This window comes from Erythranthe guttata, chromosome 4, assembly GCF_056151865.1.
Source record: "Erythranthe guttata isolate IM_541 chromosome 4, IM_541, whole genome shotgun sequence".
NCBI lineage: Eukaryota > Viridiplantae > Streptophyta > Magnoliopsida > Lamiales > Phrymaceae > Erythranthe > Erythranthe guttata.
The window spans coordinates 17,309,135-17,331,876 of record NC_142536.1 but is presented as its reverse complement, the minus strand read 5'-3'; the positions used below and the strand labels follow the sequence as shown (position 1 = coordinate 17,331,876).

General features: G+C 35.1%; 4 protein-coding genes across 4 annotated transcripts; all 4 read right to left on the bottom strand.

Moving 5' to 3' along the window:
* Positions 1 to 3,817: 3,817 nt before the first annotated feature.
* LOC148771305 (putative late blight resistance protein homolog R1A-10) lies at positions 3,818 to 7,749 on the bottom strand. The gene is made up of 2 exons (XM_088817076.1): positions 4,845 to 7,749; positions 3,818 to 4,081 (listed from the first exon to the last, which is right to left on the bottom strand). The coding sequence occupies exon 1, from the start codon at positions 7,572 to 7,574 to the stop codon at positions 5,661 to 5,663; it is 1,914 nt and encodes a 637-aa protein (XP_088673202.1). The 5' UTR covers positions 7,575 to 7,749; the 3' UTR covers positions 3,818 to 4,081; positions 4,845 to 5,660.
* Positions 7,750 to 11,182: 3,433 nt separating this feature from the next.
* On the bottom strand, positions 11,183 to 12,224 carry LOC148771304 (uncharacterized). Its single transcript, XM_088817075.1, has one exon. It carries the CDS (start codon positions 12,222 to 12,224, stop codon positions 11,313 to 11,315), a length of 912 nt encoding a protein of 303 aa, XP_088673201.1. The 3' UTR covers positions 11,183 to 11,312.
* On the bottom strand, positions 11,257 to 13,906 carry LOC148771303 (putative late blight resistance protein homolog R1A-10). The gene has a single exon (XM_088817073.1). The coding sequence runs from the start codon at positions 13,596 to 13,598 to the stop codon at positions 12,522 to 12,524; it is 1,077 nt and encodes a 358-aa protein (XP_088673199.1). The 5' UTR covers positions 13,599 to 13,906; the 3' UTR covers positions 11,257 to 12,521.
* A 1,333-nt stretch (positions 13,907 to 15,239) lies between these two features.
* Positions 15,240 to 19,199, bottom strand: LOC105950436 (putative late blight resistance protein homolog R1A-10). The gene is made up of 2 exons (XM_088817072.1): positions 16,276 to 19,199; positions 15,240 to 15,512 (listed from the first exon to the last, which is right to left on the bottom strand). Exon 1 carries the CDS (start codon positions 18,895 to 18,897, stop codon positions 16,330 to 16,332), a length of 2,568 nt encoding a protein of 855 aa, XP_088673198.1. The 5' UTR covers positions 18,898 to 19,199; the 3' UTR covers positions 15,240 to 15,512; positions 16,276 to 16,329.
* Positions 19,200 to 22,742: the final 3,543 nt, after the last annotated feature.

Below are 22,742 nucleotides of genomic sequence, written 5' to 3'. Positions count from 1 at the left end.
GAAAACAGCATGTGCACCGCACATGACAGAGAAAAGATACCCCCATCCATGTAAATGTAGAATTTTAAGAGGAATTTCATAAATACGCAACCCTCCATTTCTCGTTTTATTTGATGTTTGATATTGTGTTTCGAGGCTGCATATGCTTATAACAATCCTCGATTTTCTTTTCATTTGCTATGTGTTTTCTAAGGTGAGATTTTGCTCCGCGAAAACTGTCAAAGGGGAGTATTTTCTTTTCATTTGCTATGTGTTTTCTTTTCATTAATTAACTTTTCTAATGAACAGGTTGTATTCTATTATGTTTTTTTTTTTTTTTTGAATAAATTTCTTCATAGGCATTGTTTGTTGAAGTTATTGCTCTGGAAGCATGTGCAAAGGAATATTTATTTATGGGCAAATGGCAAAAAGGCCCATCACATGGGACTTAAACGCATTTTGGTCCACAAAAAAAACAGTCTCTCAATTAAGCCCATCCCCATGTCTTTAGTCTAAAATACCCTCAATAATATAATTCTTATCAATTCCCACCCATTATACTCTAACTTCCTTAATATTACACATTGACCCCGAATTTAAACAAATATATCACATTAACCCCCAAAACTTTTTTTTTTTCAGTAAATAATATTTTTTCTGAAATATTTTTTTTCCGGCAAGATTCCGGCCCATTTCCGGCGTTGACTTTTTTTTTTTTTTTTTTTTTTTACTTTTTTTTTTCCTGAAATTTTTTTCCGGCCGGTCAACCACCGTTGACCGCCGGTCTCCGGCGTTGAATTTTTTTTTTTTTTTATTTTTTGAATTGTTTTTCTTAGAAAAAAAATATTTTAATTAATATTACTGTCTTGGCTACTAAATTACTGTCTCAGACAGTAATATTACTGTTTGGGACAGTAATATTATGAATATTATTTTTCCGAACAGTAATATTATTAATATTATTGTCTAGGACAGTTAAATTACTGTTGGAGACAGTAATTTAACATCCAAGGCAGTAATATTAATTAACATAATTTTTTTTAAGGAAAAAAAAAAAAAAGTCAATTAACAGTTAAATTACTGTCTCCGATAGTTAAATAACTGCCGGAGACAGTAATTTAGCAACGAATACAGTAATATTAATTAAAAATATTTTTTTTAAGAATAAAAAAGTCAATTAACAGTTAAATTACTGTCTCCGACAGTTAAATAACTGTTGGAGACAGTAATTTAGCAACGAATACAGTAATATTAATTAAAATATTTTTGAAGAAAAAAAAAAAAAAAAAAAAAAAGAGTCAATTAACAGTTAAATTACTGTCTCCGACAGTTAAATAACTGCCGGAGACAGTAATTTAGCAGCCAAGACAGTAATATTAATTAAAATATTTTTTTTAAGGAAAAACAAAATTATAAAAAAAAAAAAAAAAAAAAGTCAACGCCGGAGACCCGGCGATCAACGGCAGTTGACCGGTCGGAAAAAAATTTCAGGAAAAAATAAAGTAAAAAAAAAAAAAAAAAAGTCAACGCCGGAGACCGGCGGTCAACGGCGGCGACCGGCGGTCTCCGGTGGTGGCGGGTCAAAATTGGGGTCAAAATTGAAATTAGGGTTAAAATTGGTTAATTGATGAAATTGGGCTAAATTGGGGTGTAAATCATGAAATTGGAGTTAAATTGGGTTTCAATGAATTGGGGGTAATTTTGGTATATATAAAAGGATTTTCCTTATTTGCAAATAAGTTTGAATGGGTTGGATTTATTTGAAAGACAAAAAAGTTGGATGTCCCTCTTTTAATTAAGTCATGGGCCTATATGCTATTACCCCATTATTTAGTAATCCATGTCGGCCATTTATTAACTTTTCTAATGAACAGGTTGTATTCTATTATGGTTTTTTTTGCAAAAACCACCCCTGTATAATTTAAAATTGCTAAAAAAATCATCATGTTAAAAGAATTAGCAATAGCCCCGTATGAAAATTAGTCAAAGGCAACAAGGGTCCTGCCAGCTTATCACGTGCTCCACATGCGGATTGTGCGACAGTGGGTGTATTTTAAACCCGAAAGGACCAAAATGCCCTACTAATTATAAATTTCAAAAATTAGAGATTCACCCCAAAATTCTATATTCAAAAAAATTCAATTCAATCCTTAACCTTTTCAAAAAAAAGCCATCTTCTCCAAAATAAACAAAAGAGTTCACTCAACCAGCTTCACACCATCTCCGACGTCTTTGTCATCAGAAAACATCAATCTCGATTTCTACCCCGAAACGGCATCGTCGGCCTCACCTCCAACCAGCACTCGAACTCCGAAACGGCGTCGCTTGGAAGTCGGCAGCACAAAATAGATCTAAACCGGCTCCAATTCGTTCTGGGGTTCGAGGGTTGGCAGCTTCCCTCCCAAAACTCGATTCTAAATTATGTGAACCTTGATTCGTACATGAGTGAGGTCGACTCCAAAACCACCTCCACCACAGCCGCCGCCATCATAACCACCGTACCTCCCTCACGACGTCAGGATCCAGACGTTTGCAATTGCAGGTAGACGATGGCTCCCGAATGTGTGCAACGGTTGATGCACCATTAGAGAGCTTTCATGGAGAGTAGTTGTGTTGGGGGTGGGGTTGTTTGACGGAGAAGGGCAATTGTGCAGTAATTTGATTTTTTTATTATTTTTTTTTCTTTTCATACTTTTTTTTATATATTTTCTCATTTTTTTTATTTTTGGGTTGGGTATTTTTATTTTGTTTAAAATTTTATTTAGGGTAATTTTGTAATTTCATTTAAGTCAACTTTTTCCGCCATTCGAGATTACACAAGCGGTTTTATGCAATTAGCTCATTGTATTATTATTCTTTACTATTACACCATTATCTCCAATGCTTAACTCAAGAAAAACTCTAAAAATTTTAGGTGTCAAGTACCAAATGTTGTGAATCTTAAAATTTTCTCTATTCGATTTGGCAAGATTGAGATTTTCTACTGCAAATCTTCTCCAATACAACACTCAAAATATTTTCTTATGGGTAATTTATTGTTGGGTTTTAAAATTAAAATAATTAATTTATTAAAAAAAAATTATTCCGCCAAAAAGAGAAAAACTTATCATTACGAATTTTAATACTAGTTATTCAGATTTATGTGAAGAGAGACAAAAGGAAGTAGATAGGGTTTTTTTATGAACATTCATTAGTTAAATATTTTAAAGAATAAATTTTAAATTGGTATTTTTTTCCATTTCGTTAAACCATGTATATTAAATAAAAACTAGCAATTTCTATACTATACCACTTATTCGATTTTCATCCCTAAATAAGATGTTAGATGAAGTTACAATTTACGTCCCTAAACATGCCACTTTTATGTTGTTTTTGTCCCTCCGTCCGTTTGTCCAGTTAGTATGGACGGAAAACAGCATGTGCACCGCACATGACAGAGAAAAGATACCCCCATCCATGTAAATGTAGAATTTTAAGAGGAATTTCATAAATACGCAACCCTCCATTTCTCGTTTTATTTGATGTTTGATATTGTGTTTCGAGGCTGCATATGCTTATAACATTCCTCGATTTTCTTTTCATTTGCTATGTGTTTTCTAAGGTGAGATTTTGCTCCGCGAAAACTGTCAAAGGGGAGTATTTTACACCTAACTTCAAGTAATGAAACAGAGGGCTTTTTTTAAGTTCTTTGAAATATGAAATCAAGAGACTAAACACGGCTTTTTTCCGATAGGAAAATATGACTAACTAGCATATATGTTCCTTATACTTCGGTTATCGTATGTATGTAGTTATCTTTGATTTACCTTTTTTGGCAGAGACGAGTAAAATTTGTAAATTCGACAATATGTGCGACACACGTGCACTTTCTTAATTGCGCAATAGTCTTAATTTTAACCTCACAATATATAACTGATGAGGATGTAATAAAAAATCAATCAAGAAAAATTAAACACACCAAATAACATTAACAAAATATTCAAACACGCTTTGATTTGTCCGTCTCAAAACTGAAAGTACGTTCCTCCGATTTCTTGATGCAAACAATGTCGATGTAATTTCTCTCGTGATCAATCAGCCTACGGCTCTCGAGACGATACACCTGTAATAAAGGAGAATGTTCAATGATTTCGGATGTTAATTTTTTTTTTTAATCCATAATAGCAAATTCATTGATCAGTAATCAAATAAATTAATTTGTAATATAATAAAGCGTAAATTACGAAAACCTCCCTGAACTTAGGCTAAATAACGAAAAACACCACCACCTATCCGTAATAACCGAAATCCCCCTCTGATTAACTGTTAACCGAGTTTTTTAACAGAAAATTTGTACAATCTATTATACCTTTTATTAAATAGGTGAGAAATAAAAGAAAATATGTGCAATTGTGTAAAGTCTATTTCTTGGAATTAAAAAAAAATACGTGAAAACTCACACTGTAAAGGGTTGGTGTAAGACGGAAACAAACCTCAGGGGTTTTTGGTAATTACGAATAGGTGGGTTTTTTTCGTTATTTAGCCTAAGTTCAGGGAGTTTTCGTAATTTACTCTATAATAAAATCTATCTCTGTTGTAGCAAATTCAAACTGTTTCATCCAAACGCAACTTATATGATCCTATTATATGTGTTATCAACCATATATCTATATTGTCTATTTCTATTGTTTTGTAGGAGAATGTATGCATATATACTGAGTATATCTTTGGTAATATTCACTGTATGATGAAATTATAATTTAAAAATATATATATTAATTCAAATTTAATGCTAAAAAATTTAAGGTTTTTTAATTCCTTTTACCTGAATGGGGATTGACTAAAATATTAGTATTTTCGATAGATATAAAAATTTAACGACTAACCTTTTGAAGAATCAATGATATGGTAGAGTCACTCACGGCTTGGTGTTCCCATTGTTACAGTGAAGAACGAACATAAAGTTCTAACAAACGTTCACGACCAGCATATTTGTCGTCCCACTCCTCTTTTAACTTGATTGCACATTTCACAGCCATAGGGTTGCATTCGACTACTTCAATGAGTAGAAGAGATTTACCAAATGTGAGAGGGATCTCTTTTAACTTGTAGCAATGTGCGATGCGAAGGGTCGCAATCACAGGGAGGCAATGATAATTTTGAAATGTCCATTGCTCCAGATCTGTGTCTTCAATATCAAGATGTGAAAGACTTTGGAATTCGTTGTCACGAACCTCCCATTTTGGGCCTCGAAAGGCATAGCATTCCAGAAAGAGATGTTTAAGATTTGGCAATGAAGAAATCTTTCTCATTTCTTCCCACGGATAACCTAAGCCGCTCAAAGTTAACCATGTAAGACTTGATGGGAAGTCTGAAAGAGGAACAAGTGGCGTAACAACCTCTGTCTTCAATGTAGGATTTATAATGTAACATCTTAGTTCTTGTAGTTGATGGAGATGGGAAACGTGATCAAAGCATGTCAAGGGCTCTGTAGCATCAGGAGCCAGCTCGATATCAATCGATAACGCCTTCAAATTAGGGACTTTTTCGAGCACATATTTGGCACAACTTTGAGGACCGACACCAATTAGGTTTAAGAGGTTTGGTAGGAGAGATCCTTCACAACAAGGATATGGTAGGTCTCTTCCGCCGGTGTAAAGATACTTCAATTCATTCATATTCCATATCTCAATAGGCAGATACTATAGATTCCCAACAGATTTTACTATCCTTAGATGTCGAACAACATTCAAGTATTGAAGGTTCCAGAGTTTGGAAATGGAAGAAGGGAGGTTTCCATCATAAAGGAGGGCGAGGTATCTTAATTGAACTAGTTTCAATACTTCCATCGGGAACTCATAGAATCTAATAGAACGAGCTTCCAATACCCTCAGCAACCTCAAATGTTCCAAAAACAGCGGTACTGGATATTTATGCAAATAACCGGTACAAAGGAGAGATCGTACCTTTGAATCAGATGCAATTGAGTTGTGCACATCTTTGATGGCAAGTAGAACATTATTACGGATGCACAATCGCCGCTGGCTTTCTATACCTTCTTCCGGTAGAGTATCGCCATGGCAATTTAAGGCATAGAACAACTTGGTCCTAGCAGCTTCTTTGTTACACAAGTACCAAAAGGACGAATGAAGGTGCAAACCAGGTGTTTCATTGTGGTACATGATAACATTTTTGGCACGAAAGTCATACAAATATTCATAGCTATCATATGTATAATTCATGGTCGGCTCCGAGTAATGCATTGATTCTGAGTTAAAAAATCCTTCAGCACTCCACAAGTTGGTTAGTTGGAGCAGGTCTAGCAAATAATTTTGTGGGAAAGCTCCAATGTAGAGAAAACATGCTTTTAAATGTTGATCTAAGTAGTCATAGCTTGGATATAGTACCTTTGACATTTGTTCATATGCATCCTTGTATACTGAATTTCGTTTATCATCCGCTACCTCGTTCCAGTACTCTATTGTCTTGTCAACTTTTGACAGGATATTGGCAACCGTGATGATTGTAAGAGGAAGACCTTCACAATTCTCGGCAATCTTCTTCCCAGCTTTCTCAAGTCCATAAGAGCACGGTTCTTCTTCACCAAACACCTTCTCACGAAGAAGATCCCAACTTTCTTTCTTATCAAGGAAGAATATATTGAAAATATTCAAAGGCTTAGCACAATGAGCTACTTCTTGCATCCTAGTTGTGACCAACACTCGACTTCTATATTTGTCGTCTGGAAATAACTCCAACAACACAGAACAGAGGTCCATTTCCCATACATCATCCAACACGATCAAGAATCTCAAATGCTTTAAACTTTCGCGAACCATCCCTTTCAATCCAGCTAATCCTTTTTCTCCTTTCATAAGCATTATTTTATCAATGTGGGGATTCACTTGTGTTAGAATATCCACCAAGATATCCGCTAGTCGATATTTAGGGCCTATGGTCACGAACACGAGCCTCCTATAACAACTCACAATGAATGGATCTTGAAAAAGTTTCTTGGCAAGAGTAGTCTTACCAATGCCTGCCATCCCAACAAGGGAAGCAATCATTTGTTCCGATTGCTCGGAATCAAGCCGATCTTTGATTGTCATAAATAGATCAGATAAACCAACCATGTTAGACTCATTTACACCAAAATCGATTCTTGACGGGACAACACCATCTTCTTCTTCTTCTGGCGAAGGGTTGCATAACTCATGGATGTAGGCCCTCTTCATCTTGTTCATTGTTTCGATAAAGGAATCGACATCTTGCTTTATTTCCTGCACATCTATTGAGAATACCATTGATGGAGGATGATCGGTCGTCTCTTCTTCTTCTTCAGATTGTGAATGGAACTGATTTGAGAGATGAGGGTCGATTACATCTTCGAATTTGTATATTGCCTCTACCATTTCCGCCTCCAAACTTTTCACCATCTTCATGTTGATGGTGCTCCTCTTTTTATTGAATTCTCTGAGAGCTTCTTTTAAGGAAAGAATCTCCTTGTACAAAAGTTTGATGATTTGTGGAGATGAATTTTGAACAATCGAAATATAAGATGATTTCAAAAGCCGCTCAATTGTCAGCTCCAGACAACCACCAGCACCATAAGCCATCTCTTTCAATGCTCTCTCTCTCTCTCTCTCTCTCTCTCTCTCTCTCTCTCTCTCTCTCTCTCTCACACACACACACACACACAAAATTTTCAGTCTGGAACAAAACAAGTCTTCTTCATAGGCATTTGATTGTGAAGTTATTGCTCTGGATACGATGTGCAAAAAAGTCAACCATATGAATTATTTTTTTATTAATTAATCCAAGTTGGCCATTAACTAATTTGTGTTAAGTACGTACAGGTTGTAATAATGTATTATTTTCTTTATTATATACTGTTGCTATCCAAGGAGATTTAGTCAAAGTCCATTTCTTGAATGCGCGGTTAATTATATACATGCATACAGACCAGTTCTCGAGATGATTAAGCTGTTGATGAAATCATTTGCCTCACTGCAAGTTAAGCATTATGTTTCGGACAATGATAAAGATTAATTGGTTCAGCAAGTGCTTCATTCTTATATTGGGAAAAATACAATTTCATTTCTTAACTTTGCATTGATTACACGTTTGATCCATCATATTTCAAAAATTCAACACTTTTAGTCTTTTCTGTTAATTTATAGTTAGTACTAACGGAATCAAGCGTGTGCCCGTCATTACTTAACTGACGAATAAATTGACGGAAAGTATAGTCCACGACGGCAACCACAATTTATTTTTACTTAAAAAAAAAAAATTAAATTTAAAAAAAAAAATTATTATTTAAACTGGGAGGTAAGGTTTTTTGTAATTTTCAGACTTAGATCAAACGGTGTTAAAGTCAAATGTCTAAAGACTAACGGCAAGGGCTACATTGAGACAACTTTTCAAGTACAGGGGGTCAAATCAATGTAATTGAGAGTAGAAGGGGGCAAAGTGATATCGAGCCATAGTAAAGGGGGGAAAGTGGAATTTATCCTTTTAAAAAATATCTAACATCCAGCGTATGCTTATCTCTCTTTCTCTCTCTCCCAAGGTCAATTATGTAATATGTTTACTCGATTGACATTTTCCATGTGCAGTTTGATACATTAATCCAAGAAGATTGAGTCTTAGTCCCTCATCGCGGATGGTGCATTTATATATGGGCAAATTACCAAAACCCCCCTGAGGTAAGTCTGAATAACGAAAATCCCCCCACGTTCTCGTAATTACGAAAAGCCCCCTGAGGTATGCAGACATCTTATAAATCGCTCTAACGGTGTTAAACTCGATAGAATCTTTTTTATTCTCCCGAATATTCCTCCGATAATAGCAATTTTGCCCTTGTACACGAAATTATCCTTAGGGGGTAATTGTAAGTATTTTATTTAATGAGAGGTTATAAATATATAAATAAAATCCAATTCCTCTCACGCAAGACCACAATCAGACGACACATTCGAGATTGACTTCAAGCTTCAAAGCCTCACCGGGATCTTGCCTGCCGCCGAGAACTCGCCCACACACCGACAAAACTTGCCTCGCCGCCGGAAAATAAGTCCTCCATCGCCGCCGTCTAAGATGTCCTCTATTGCCGTCGAAAAAACGTCCTCCATCGCCGCTCACAAATGTCGATTTTTAATTCGATACACAAGTGTCGATTCTTTTCAAAAATTTCGACATAACAGGTAGGTGTCGAATTTAAGAGGAAAATTTGACGGTCGATGTTAGAGGGAGAACTAATCCGCCGATGCCACTGAATTACTTCGGCAATTGCTTGGGTGGCGGAATAGCGAAAATCAAGCACAAAATACTTGTCGGGGAAGAAGGGTTTGTAATTGCTGCGGAGGCTATAGCTTTGGATATTAAAAACAGGGTGAATAACAAAGACGAGGTTTTGAAAGGTGTCTGAGAATTGGATGTCCGATAGTGAGAAATTTGTAGGGATGAGGACAGTTGGGGTTTCCGGTTCGCCGAAGTTCGACTTGTGCGATGCGGATTTCGGATTGGGAAGGGCGAGAAAGCTTGAAGTCGTGTCGATTGATGGAGAGAAGTATTCGATTTCGTTGTGCAAGTCGAATGATTCCGAAGGAGGACTGGAGATTGGGTCGTCTCTTCCGAAGGACGAAGGGAAGAAGAAGACTCAATATATTTTTCTCCTTTTTTGTTTTTTGTTTTTTTTGTTTTTATTTCTTTTTTTTTGTTTTTATTTCTTTTTTTTTGTTTTTTAAAGATTAATTTATATTTAATATACAACATGTAAGTGGGGGTTTTCGTTTATATTTAATATACAATATCGGTTTAATACTCCTCTGGATAAATAAAATCAATTAAAATATATAAATAAATAAAAATCGGTCAACCGTTAGTCAAGGGGGGTTTTCGTAATTACGAGAACGTGGGGGGAATTTTCGTTATTTAGGCTTACCTTAGGGGGATTTTGGTAATTTGCCCTTTTATTTTCACATATTTAACAGAAGGATATAATAGACATTTCACGTTTTCGGTTAAAAAAATTCGGTCAACCGTTAGTCAAGGGGGGTTTTCGTAATTACGAGAACGTGGGGGGGATTTTCGTTATTTAGGCTTACCTCAGGGGGGTTTTGGTAATTTGCCCTTTTATTTTCACATATTTAACAGAAGGATATAATAGACATTACACGTTTTCGGTTAAAAAAATTCGGTCAACCGTTAGTTTAGGGGGGTTTTCGTAATTACGAGAACGTGGGGGGGATTTTCGTTATTTAGGCTTACCTCAGGGGGGTTTTGGTAATTTGCCCTTTATATATAGACCAATTTGGGAGCCGATTAAGTCACGTGTGGAGTACGTGAGCCTTCTAAAATAACACATTCAACCCTTTTTTAACTTCTTTTTTTGATTCAGCCTCAATTTCACTTTAATCTTACAATTTCATCCCAAAAATTATAAAATCCCATAAATGAAACGCTATGGTGCACGGAAACTTCGGTAAACGCGTTTTCGCATTTCGGAAATCGAAACACCATGACACTTGTCTGAAACGTTTCGGGGTCATTTCCGTAAATATTTAAAAGTTTTGAGGATGTTCCTGGTAATAATGGGAAAAATAGAAATGTGTTTCCACCAAATAAACTGTTCCGCCTAATTTCAGATAATGAAATCGAGAGACTCAACAAATGATCACCTACCATTACTCTTCGTCGAGAAAGATTTATTGCTCAAAATTGTCGGGACTTGCGCCTTTTTTTTCCGATGAAAATATAACTTGCTGTTGCATTCTGCTAAATCAAATAATTAGCAACTAACTAAAAAACCTTAGTCGACTAAGCAAACAACTCAATCGACTAACTAAAAAAAACTGTCTATTAACTAAAATATTAGGATGAACATCAAACAAGACAAGACGAGAAGGAAATTGAGTCGAGTATTGCACACACGAAATTTGAAGATGAGAATTACTTGAACAATATATGAATACAAGAAAACTCAAAACCAAATCTTTCACCATCTAACGATAACTCAATATGCAAGCTTCGTATTAACATAATACCTGCAACACACATGCACTTGTTTTGGTAATTTCAACAGTTTCATCCAAACGCAACTTACATTATCCCAATGCACGTGTTATCAACCATATATGTGTATTGTCTATTTATAGTTGTTTTGTAGGAGAATGTATACATATACATACAATTGAGTAGATCCTTGGTAATAAAAAATATTTTAAAAAAATAATAGAACTTATCGGCCTGTTATACCTCAAATTCCAACCCTTTTGATACAGATTCATCCTCAGATTGAAATAAAAATTGAATGATTAACCTTTTCAAGAATCAATATTCTGGTGTTCCCATCAGTACAATGAAGAACGGACAATAACATATAATCGACGTCCATGACCGCCATATTTGTCGTCCCACTCCCCTTTTAAACTGTTTGCACAATTCACAACCATAGGGTTGCAGTCAACTAAATAAATATTTTCAAGAGATGTACCGAATGTGAGAGGGATCTCTTTTAACTTGTAGCAATGTTCGATGCCAAGAACCTTAATAGCAGGGAAGCAGAAATTTGTTGTCACAAACTTCCAGTGCACCAGATCGGTGTCTTCAATTTGAAAATGTGAAAGCTTTTGGAATTCGTGGTCGTGAACCTCCCACTTCGGGCCTCGAAAGGCATAGCATTGCAATACCAGGTCTGTAAGATTTGGCAATGAAGAAATCTTTCTCATTTCTTCCCACGGATATCCTAAGCCGCTCAAGGTTAACTTTGTAAGACTTGATGGCAAGTCTGAAAGAGGACCAAATCGGGTAACAACCTCAGTCTTGAAAATAGGATTTGTAATTTCACATTCTAATTCTTGTAGTTGATGCAGATTGTAAATGTGATCAAAGCAACTGAAGGGCTTAGAAGCAACCGGAACTAGTTCGATTTGGATTGTTAACTCCTTCAGATTAGGGATTTTTTCAAGCACATCTTTGGTACAACTTTGAGGACCGACACCAGTTAGAGTTGTGAGGTTTGATAGGAGGGATCCTTCACAAGGATGTGGTAGGTCTCTTCCCCGGATCTCGAGAGACTTCAATTCTTTCATATTCCATATCTCAATAGGCAGATAATATGGATTCCCAACAGATTTTACGATCCGGTACTGATGATGAACAATCAAGTACTGAAGGTTGAATAGTTTGGAAATGAAAGTAGGGAGGTTTCCATCGTAAGTGAGGGCGAGGTATCTTAGCTGCAATAGTTTCAACACTTCCATTGGGAACTCATAGGATTTAATAGAAAGAGCTTCCAATACCCTGAGCAACCTTAATTGTTCCAAACAAAATGGTACAGGATATTGATGATATGGACCGGTACATAGGAGAGAGCGTACCGTTGAAGCAGATGCAATTGAATCGTGCGCATCTTCAATGGCAAGTAGAACATTATTTCGGATGCACAATCGGCGCAGCTGGTAGTTTATACCTTCTTTTGGTAGAGCATCGGCAAGACAATTGAATGCATCGAAAAACTTATTCTTGGCAGCTTCTTTGTTACACAAGTACCAAAATGATTAATGAAGGTGATATATAAACTTTTCTTCATTGTAGATGATAACATTATTTGAAAGAAGCGCTCCTACATAAGCAAACGTATAATCAGTTGAAGTCATGGTTGATTTTCGGTTAAGAAATCCTTCAGCACTCCACAAGTCGATCAGTTGGCGCCTCCACACCATATAATCTTGTGGGAAAGCTCCTAAATAGAGAAAGCATGCTTTCAAATGTTGAGGTAAATAGTCATAGCTTGGATATAGTACATTGGACATTTGATCATATGCATCCTTGTAAACCGAATTTTGTTTATCATTAGCTACCTGGTTCCAGTACACCGAAGTCTTGTCAGTTTTGGAAAGGATGTGGGCAACTGTAACTATTATTGTAAGTGGAAGACCTTCACAATTCTCCGCAATCTTCTTTCCAGATTTCTCGAGTTCACGAGGGCAAGGCATTGCATCAAACACCTTGTGACGAAGAAGTTCCCAACTTTCTTTCTTATCAAGGAAGGGTAGTCTGGGAGAATTCAAAGGGTGGACACATTTACTTACTTCTGTTAGCCTAGTTGTCAGTAATGCTACACTTCCATTTTTGTCGTCTGGAAATACGTTGGCGAACTCATAATAGAGATCCGTGTACCATACATCATCCAACACGATCAAGTATCTCAATTCACTTAAACTTTCGCACACCTTCCATTTCAGCTCATGTAATAATTCTTCTCCTTTCGTAAGCCATATTATTTCATCAATGTCAGCATTATTCAATTGTGTGAGAATATCCACCAAGATGTCCGCTAATCGATATTTAGGGCCTATTGTCATGAACACAAGCCTGCTATAATGACTCACAATGAACGGATCTTGAAATAGTTTCTTGGCAATAGTAGTCTTACCAATGCCAGCCATCCCATCGAGCGACATAACTATCAATTCAGAGTGTGGGGAAATAAGCCAATCTCTGAATCTCATAAATAGATCGGACAATCCAACCATGTTAGACTCATTTCCACCAAAATCAGTTATTGTCGAGACAAAATCATCATCTTCTTCGGGAGAAGGGTTGCGTAACTCATGAATGTAGGCCATCTTCATAATGTTCACCGTTTCGATAAAGGAATCGACATCTTGCTTTATTTCATCCACATCTATTGAGTATACCGTTAATGGTGGATGATTACTCCCAGCTTCTTCGGATTGTGTTGAGTGGAACTGATTTAAGACATGAGATTCTTTACATCTTCAAATCTGTATACTGCATCTATCATTTCCTCCTCCAAAATTTTTACCATCTTCATGTTAATGGTGCTCCTCCATTTGTCGAATTCTCCCAGATCTTCTTTTAAGGAAAGAATATTCTCATACATATGTTTTAGGATTTGTGGGGATGAATTTTGAACAATCGGAATTCGGAATATGTGATGAATTTAAAAGGCGGCCAATTGTCAGCTCAAGAGAAGAAACAGCACCATAAGCCATCTTTCAACTCTCTCTCTCTCTGTTTGACAAATCACTGTCAGCATCTGATTTTTTTTGAATAAATTTCTTCATAGGCATTGTTTGTTGAAGTTATTGCTCTGGAAGCATGTGCAAAGGAATATTTATTTATTAATCCATGTCGCCCATTAATTAACTTTTCTAATGAACAGGTTGTATTCTATTATGTTTTTTTTTTTGCAAAAACCACCCCTGTATAATTTCAAATTGCTAAAAAAATCCTCATGTTAAAAGAATTAGCAATAGCGCCGTATGAAAATTAGTCAAAGGCAACAAGGGCCCTGCCAGCTTATCGTGTGCTCCACATGCGGATTGTGCGACTGGGTGTATTTTAAACCCGAAAGGACCAAAATGCCCTACTAATTATAAATTTCAAAAATTACAGATTCACCCCAAAATTCTATATTAAAAAAAAATTCAATTCAATCCTTGACCTTTTCAAAAAAGCCATCTTCTCCAAAATAAACAAAAATGTTCACTCAACCAGCTTCACACCATCTCCGACGTCTTCGTCATCAGAAAACAACAATCTCGATTTCTACCCCGAAACGGCATCGTCGGCCTCACCTCCAACCAGCACTCGAACTCCGAAACGGCGTCGCTTGGAAGTCGGCAGCACAAAATAGATCTAAATCGACTCCAAAACCACCTCCACCACAGCCGCCGCCATCATAACCACCGCACCTCCCTCACGACGTCAAGATCCAGACGTTTGCAATTGCAGGTAGACGACGGCTCCCGAATGTGTGCAACGGTTGATGCACCATTAGAGAGCTTTCATGGAGAGTAGTTGTGTTGGGGGTGGGGTTGTTTGACGGAAAACAGCATGTGCACCGCACATGACAGAGAAAAGATACCCCCATCCATGTAAATGTAGAATTTTAAGAGGAATTTCATAAATACGCAACCCTCCATTTCTCGTTTTATTTGATGTTTGATATTGTGTTTCGAGGCTGCATATGCTTATAACAATCCTCGATTTTCTTTTCATTTGCTATGTGTTTTCTAAGGTGAGATTTTGCTCCGCGAAAACTGTCAAAGGGGAGTATTTTACACCTAACTTCAAGTAATGAAACAGAGGGCTTTTTTTAAGTTCTTTGAAATATGAAATCAAGAGACTAAACACGGCTTTTTTCCGATAGGAAAATATGACTAACTAGCATATATGTTCCTTATACTTCGGTTATCGTATGTATGTAGTTATCTTTGATTTACCTTTTTTGGCAGAGACGAGTAAAATTTGTAAATTCGACAATATGTGCGACACACGTGCACCTTTCTTAATTGCGCAATAGTCTTAATTTTAACCTCACAACATATAACTGATGAGGATGTAATAAAAAATCAATCAAGAAAAATTAAACACACCAAATAACATTAACAAAATATTCAAACACGCTTTGATTTGTCCGTCTCAAAACTGAAAGTACGTTCCTCCGATTTCTTGATGCAAACAATGTCGATGTAATTTCTCTCGTGATCAATCAGCCTACGGCTCTCGAGACGATACACCTGTAATAAAGGAGAATGTTCAATGATTTCGGATGTTAATTTTTTTTTTTAATCCATAATAGCAAATTCATTAATCAGTAATCAAATAAATTAATTTGTAATATAATAAAGCGTAAATTACGAAAACCTCCCTGAACTTAGGCTAAATAACGAAAAACACCACCACCTATCCGTAATAACCGAAATCCCATTCTGATTAACTGTTAACCGAGTTTTTTAACAGAAAATTTGTACAATCTATTATACCTTTTATTAAATAGGTGAGAAATAAAAGAAAATATGTGCAATTGTGTAAAGTCTATTTCTTGGAATTAAAAAAAATACGTGAAAACTCACACTGTAAAGGGTTGGTGTAAGACGGAAACAAACCTCAGGGGTTTTTGGTAATTAGGAATATGTGGGTTTTTTTCGTTATTTAGCCTAAGTTCAGGGAGTTTTCGTAATTTACTCTATAATAAAATCTATCTCTGTTGTAGCAAATTCAAACTGTTTCATCCAAACGCAACTTATATGATCCTATTATATGTGTTATCAACCATATATCTATATTGTCTATTTCTCTTGTTTTGTAGGAGAATGTATGCATATATACTGAGTATATCTTTGGTAATATTCACTGTATGATGAAATTATAATAAAAAATATATATATGTTAATTCAAATTTAATACTAAAAAATTTAAGGTTGTTTAATTCCTTTTACCTGAATGGGCATTGACTAAAATATTAGTATTTTCGATAGATATAAAAATTTAACGACTAACCTTTTGAAGAATCAATGATATGGTAGAGTCACTCACGGTTTGGTGTTCCCATTGTTACAGTGAAGAACGAACAACAAGTTCTAACAAACGTTCACGACCAGCATATTTGTCGTCCCACTCCTCTTTTAACTTGATTGCACATTTCACAGCCATAGGGTTGCATTCGACTATTTTAATGCTTAGAAGAGATTTACCAAATGTGAGAGGGATCTCTTTTAACTTGTAGCAATGTGCGATGTGAAGGCCCTGAATCACAGGGAGGCATAGACAATTTTGAAATGTCCATTGCTCCAGATTGATGTCTTCAATCTCAAGATATAAGAGACTTTGGAATTCGTTGTCACGAACCTCCCATTTTGGGCCTCGAAAAGCATAGAATTTCAGTTCGAGATGTGTAAGATTTGGCAATGAAGAAATCTTTCTCATTTCTTCCCACGGAGATCCTAAGCCACTCAAAACTAACGCTGTAAGACTTAATGGGAAGTCTGAAAGAGGAACAAGTGGGGTAACAACCTCTGTCTTCAATGTAGGATTCATAATGTAACATCTTAGTTCTTGTAGTTGATGGAGATGGGAAACGTGATCAAAGCATGTCAAGGGCTCTGTAGCATCAGGAGCCAGCTCGATATCAATCGATAACGCCTTCAATTTAGGGATTTTTTCGAGCACAGATTTGGCACAACTTTGAGGACCGACACCACCTAGTTTTAATAGGTTTGGTAGGAGAGATCCTTCACAACAAGGATGTGGTAGGTCTCTTCCGCCGGTGTAAAGATACTTCAATTCATTCATATTCCATATCTCAATAGGCAGATACAATAGATTCCCAACAGATTTTACTATCCTTGGATGTTGAATAACAATCAAGTATTGAAGGTTCCAGAGTTTGGAAATGGAAGAAGGGAGGTTTCCATTATAAAGGAGGGCGAGGTATCTTAATTGAACTAGTTTCAATACTTTTATCGGGAACTCATAGAATCTAATAGAAAGAGCATCCAATACCCTCAGCAACCTCAAATGTTCCAAAAACAGCGGTACTGGATATTTATGAAAATAACCGGTACAAAGGAGAGATCGTACCTTTGAATCAGATGCAATTGAGTTGTGCACATCTTTGATGGCAAGTAGAATATTATTACGGATGCACAATCGGCGCTGGCTTTCTATACCTTCTTCCGGTAGAGTATCGCCATGGCAATTTAAGGCATAGAACAACTTGGTCCTGGCAGCTTCTTTGTTACACAAGTACCAAAAGGACGAATGAAGGTAAAAATCAAATGTTTCATTGTCGAACATGATAACATTTGTGGCATAAAGGTCATCACAATATCCAAAGCTATCATATGCATAATCCATGGTCTCCTCATAGTAATGCACTGATTCTGAGTTAAGAAATCCTTCAGCACTCGACAAGTTGGCTAGTTGGGACTGGTCTAGTAAATAATTTTGTGGGAAAGCTCCAATGTAGAGAAAACATGCTTTTAAATGTTGATCTAAGTAGTCATAGCTTGGATATAGTACCTTTGACATTTGTTCATATGCATCCTTATATACTGAATTTTGTTTATCATCCGCTACCTCGTTCCAGTACTCTATTGTCTTGTCAACTTTTGACAGGATATTGGCAACCGTGATGATTGTAAGAGGAAGACCTTCACAATTCTCGGCAATCTTCTTTCCAGCTTTCTCAAGTCTATAAGAGCACGGTTCTTCTTCACCAAACACCTTCTCGCGAAGAAGATCCCAACTTTCTTTCTTATCAAGGAAGGGTATTTTGCAAATATTCAAAGGCTTAGCACAATCAGCTACTTTTTTCATCCTAGTTGTGACCAACACTCGACTTCCATTTTTGTCATCTGGAAATAACTCCAACAACACAGAACAGAGGTCTATTTCCCATACATCATCCAACACGATCAAGTAACTCAAATACTTTAAACTTTCGTAAACCATCCTTTTCAATCCAGCTAATACTTTTTCTCCTTTCATAAGCATTATTTCATCAAAGTCGGGATTCACTTGTGTTAGAATATCCACCAAGATATCCGCTAGACGATATTTAGGGCCTATGGTCACGAACACGAGCCTGCTATAACAACTCACAATGAATGGATCATGAAAGAGTTTCTTGGAAAGAGTAGTCTTACCAATGCCAGCCATCCCGACCAGCGACACAATAATCCTTTCAGAATTTGAGGAATTAAGCCAATTTTCTATTGACATAAATATATCAGATAATCCAACCATGATAGGCTCATTTCCCCGAAAATGAGTTTTTGATGCCACAAAATCATCATCATCATCTTCTTCAGGTGAGGGATTGTGTAATTCGTGGATATAGGCCCTCTTCATCTTGTTCATTGTTTCGATAAAGGAATCGACATCTTGCTTTATTTCCTGCACATCTACTGAGAATACCATTGATGGAGGATGATCGGCCGTCTCTTCTTCTGCTTCAGATTGTGAATGGAACTGATTTGAGAGATGAGGGTCGATTACATCTTCGAAGTTGTATATTGCCTCTACCATTTCCGCCTCCAAACTTTTCACCATCTTCATGTTGATGGTGCTCCTCTTTTTATCGAATACTCTGAGAGCTTCTTTTAAGGAACCATAAGCCATCTCTTTCAATGCTCTCTCTCTCTCTCTCTCTCTCTCTCTCTCTCTCTCTCTCTCTCTCTCTCTCTCTCTCTCTCTCTCTCTCTCTCTCTCTCTCTCTCTCTCTCAGATCTCACACAACTAATTTCAGTTAACTGGAAATATGGAACAACTCTTCTACATAAGCATTTGTTTGTGAAATTATAACTATGCAAGAGAATTATCTAAGAGAAGAAGATTGATTTAAGGAGAAACTCAAAAGTTATTTAAGGAGAAACTCAATGGTTAATTTTTCAATGACAAATGTGAAAGGAAGAAAAATTGAAACGCTGAATATTTTCATCCATATATTTAAAGATATCCATTTTTGTCCAACACCTATAATAATTCTTGACAGAGACGTTTAAATTTCACTTTCCACATTTGTACTTTGGCTCGGTATCACTTTACACCCTTATTCTTTCAATTGCATCGATTTGGCATCCCGTGCTTGAAAAATTGTCTCAATGTGGCCCTCGTTGTTAGTTGTCAGACATTTAACCTTAATACAGTCGGTCTAATCTTTGAAATTACAAAAACATCACCTCTCCCAGTTTATATAATTATTAAAAAACAAAAGAAAAATAAATAAAAAAATAGAAAAAAAAAAAAAAAATAATAAAAAATTTCAAGACAACAAGAAAGCATAGTCCACGACGGCAACCACAATTTATTTTTTATTTTTATTAAAAAAAATTTTAAAAATTAATAATTATTTAAAGTAGGAGGTGTGGTTTTTTTGTAATTTTCAGACTTAAATCAAATGGTGTTAAGGTCAAATGTCTAGAGACTAACGGCAAGGGTCACATTGAGACAATTTTCCAAGTACATGGGGCCAAATCAATGCAATTGAGAATAGAAGAGAATAAAGTGATATCGAACCATAATACAAGGGGGAAAGTGAAATTTATCTTGTTAAAAAATATCTAACATCCAACAAGTGAAATTTATCCTTTTAAAAAATATCTAACATCCAACGTATGCTTCTCTCTCCTTTTCTCTCTCTCAATGTCAATTATGTAGTTTTAATAAATTTTAATCTTGAATTAACTTAGAAGTTGATATGTTTGTAAAATAAATTTTAATCTTGAATTTAATTTTATAAAATTATGAAATAGTATATTGTAAAATGGATACTGCAAAAAAAAAAAAAATTTAATTCTTCAGCTCTTAATTATTTTAAGAAGTAACATGACCAAGAAGAGTTCTTTCATTAATAATTGTATTAAACTTGTTATTTTATATCTTAATATATCGTTCAATCAGGATTTTAAGTTCGCGAATACCAAAGTATATTAACACTTTTATGAGGAGAGCCGATAATACTAATTATACAAGAATTTTTCTAAATAGTTATATACAAAATAGAAATTTAAGAATTATTATAGGGGCCATGGCCCCCTTCGGCTCTATGCCGACTCCGTCACCGCATCAATTCCTTTTTTTGTCTGTCTTCATAAATGGATGCCCATTTTGACTTATTGATGGCACGTAGTAATCAAATGAAGTCTAAATTTAGTACATAAAAAAGATATTGTTTTGTGTTTTCATATATATAAAATATATTATTTTTAAAAAAATTGTAAGTAAATCGTGGGATCACATGATGTCGCGTGACAGCAGGTTAATGTTAGAGAATATAATTTGGATTTGTTAACACATGTTGCGTGGCACGTGACTTTTGGCATGCAATTTTTTTAACATTATATTTTACTTAAATTATCTTACAAGTATGTCTATTAGGGAATCTAATCACGAGACCCATTGGGTTTTTGCACATGATCATACACCATAAAAAAGAATTAGATAATTGCCAATTTATAACTAATTTAAATAGTTAGTTCAAAATTAAATAAAACTCATTGGGTTCTTGTGTGGTTTGCAAGCTATTGTACGAAGAATTAAGTTGTTACGAGTTCTTTTGTAAGAAAATATATAGAAATTTATCCTTTAGGAAAATTACGTACATACAATTTATGTCTTTGTAATTTATTTATAAGTATAAATATATTGAATATTTTTTTGAACAAATCACAAATTTATCCATTGTCATTTTCTTTTTTTTTGTATTTTAAATGTTGTTAAATCACCCATTTATGCGGAATAATGAATTTCAATGTGATTCAATGATTGTTGCTTAATTAAATATTTAAGCATATAAATTTGCCATTTCAGCTATATTTTTTTTTAATATCCTCAACTTTAACTTGGACTTAAAGCATTGTCTGGTCTAGACATGATTTTTCAATAATCAAGCTATATATCCTCATTGATATTATATATTAAATTGGGGAAAGTACAATTTTCACCCCTCAAGTTTGCATCGATTTCACATTTGATCCCCAATGTTCACAAAAAAATACATTTGGTCCCTCATGTTTCAATAATTTAACACTTTTGGTCCTTTTTCGTCAATTTACTGCTACTCCGTCAGTTAAGGCAGTGATAGAGACACGTCTGATTCCGTTAGTTCTAACGAAAATTTGACGGAAATGACTAAAAGTGTTGAAACATGAGGGACCAAATGTGTTTTTTTTACATTAAGGACCAAATGTGAAATCGGTACAAATATGAGGGACTAAAACTGTATTTTGCCTATATTAAAATTAATTAAATAATCAAGTTTTATTTAATGTTCAATTAGTCAATTATTTTTCGGGCCAACCCATAATTACAAAAATATAAGTTTACGAAGAATTGAGTATTGGACCTCCCATAGTTTTAATTATACAATGAGTCACAAAAAATTATAATCTTATTTTAACTAATTTTATCTTGACAATTAAATAATAAAATATTGAGAAAAAAATGTAAGTTTATAATGTTACGTCAAATAATAAAATATTGGAAATAAAATATAGAAGTGCATAGACAATAAATAGGCTCCATACAGAAAATATATAATAAAAGCTTTGGTACTCGCAATTTTAACTTATTAAATAATGGCCCATAAGTTTCTGAGTTTTTCTTTTTTTAAGGGTTTTTCTTTTTCTTGTAAAGGTTGTTAAAAGTAGACAGGGGAAGAGGGCCATGATCTATAGGGCCCCCAATATAATGTCTTCAATTAATATTAGACTAATATAATTGTTTTTTAATCCATAATTTTAAAATCTATTAATATTATAATCGATCCACTATTATTAGTTTTATATTGCAATATTACATTAAATTCTATAAATTTAATATTCTATAATTTGTTTTTGTCTTCAGTAATGAGGATAGTCATTGGTTTCTCAATTTCCGTTCGAGTACTCGAAGTCTCGAATCCATGACCAAATAAGTCATAATTGTAAAGTATTTATCAACGTACTATCTTATCGTGTCAATTAATATTCTATGTTGATTCTAAATATGTTCTTAGTCGTATATTTTTAATTTTCAAGTAAAAACCGACATAAAATAAATTATCGGCACTAGTAGATAGATTGAAGATGAGAATTTTATAAATAAAACTGAAATTTTTACTGGTTATTGTAATATTACAACTGTGTATCCTTTTTTTCGTTTTATTTGTATTTTTTCCTTAAAAATTCCATCGGTAAGCTGCTTGGTTAGTTCCAATTAAGGGTTGAAATTGGAACTAAATTTCTGAACTTTCTTTCCGGTGAATTGAAAAGGGTCGATTGTGGTGGAAGGTGTAGATCAACGCTCTCAAGGCAAATGTTGCTTCTTCAGCTCCCATAGGAGTTTTCGTAACTGATTGTTTTTCTCTTCTTAGTTCGTTTGATTCTTGCGACTTTTCTTCTGTTAGACGTTCCGGTTTTTCTTTGGCTCGTTGACTTGCTACTCGTTATGATTTAAGTTGTACGAAATCCCCTAAAATGAAAGAA

Coding starts and splice junctions, on each gene's coding strand:
- LOC148771305 (XM_088817076.1), bottom strand. CDS start 7,574: ATGGCTTATGGTGCTGGTGGTTGTCTGGAGCTGACAATTGAGCGGCTT.
- LOC148771304 (XM_088817075.1), bottom strand. CDS start 12,224: ATGGAAGTGTTGAAACTATTGCAGCTAAGATACCTCGCCCTCACTTAC.
- LOC148771303 (XM_088817073.1), bottom strand. CDS start 13,598: ATGAAGATGGCCTACATTCATGAGTTACGCAACCCTTCTCCCGAAGAA.
- LOC105950436 (XM_088817072.1), bottom strand. CDS start 18,897: ATGGCTTATGGTTCCTTAAAAGAAGCTCTCAGAGTATTCGATAAAAAG.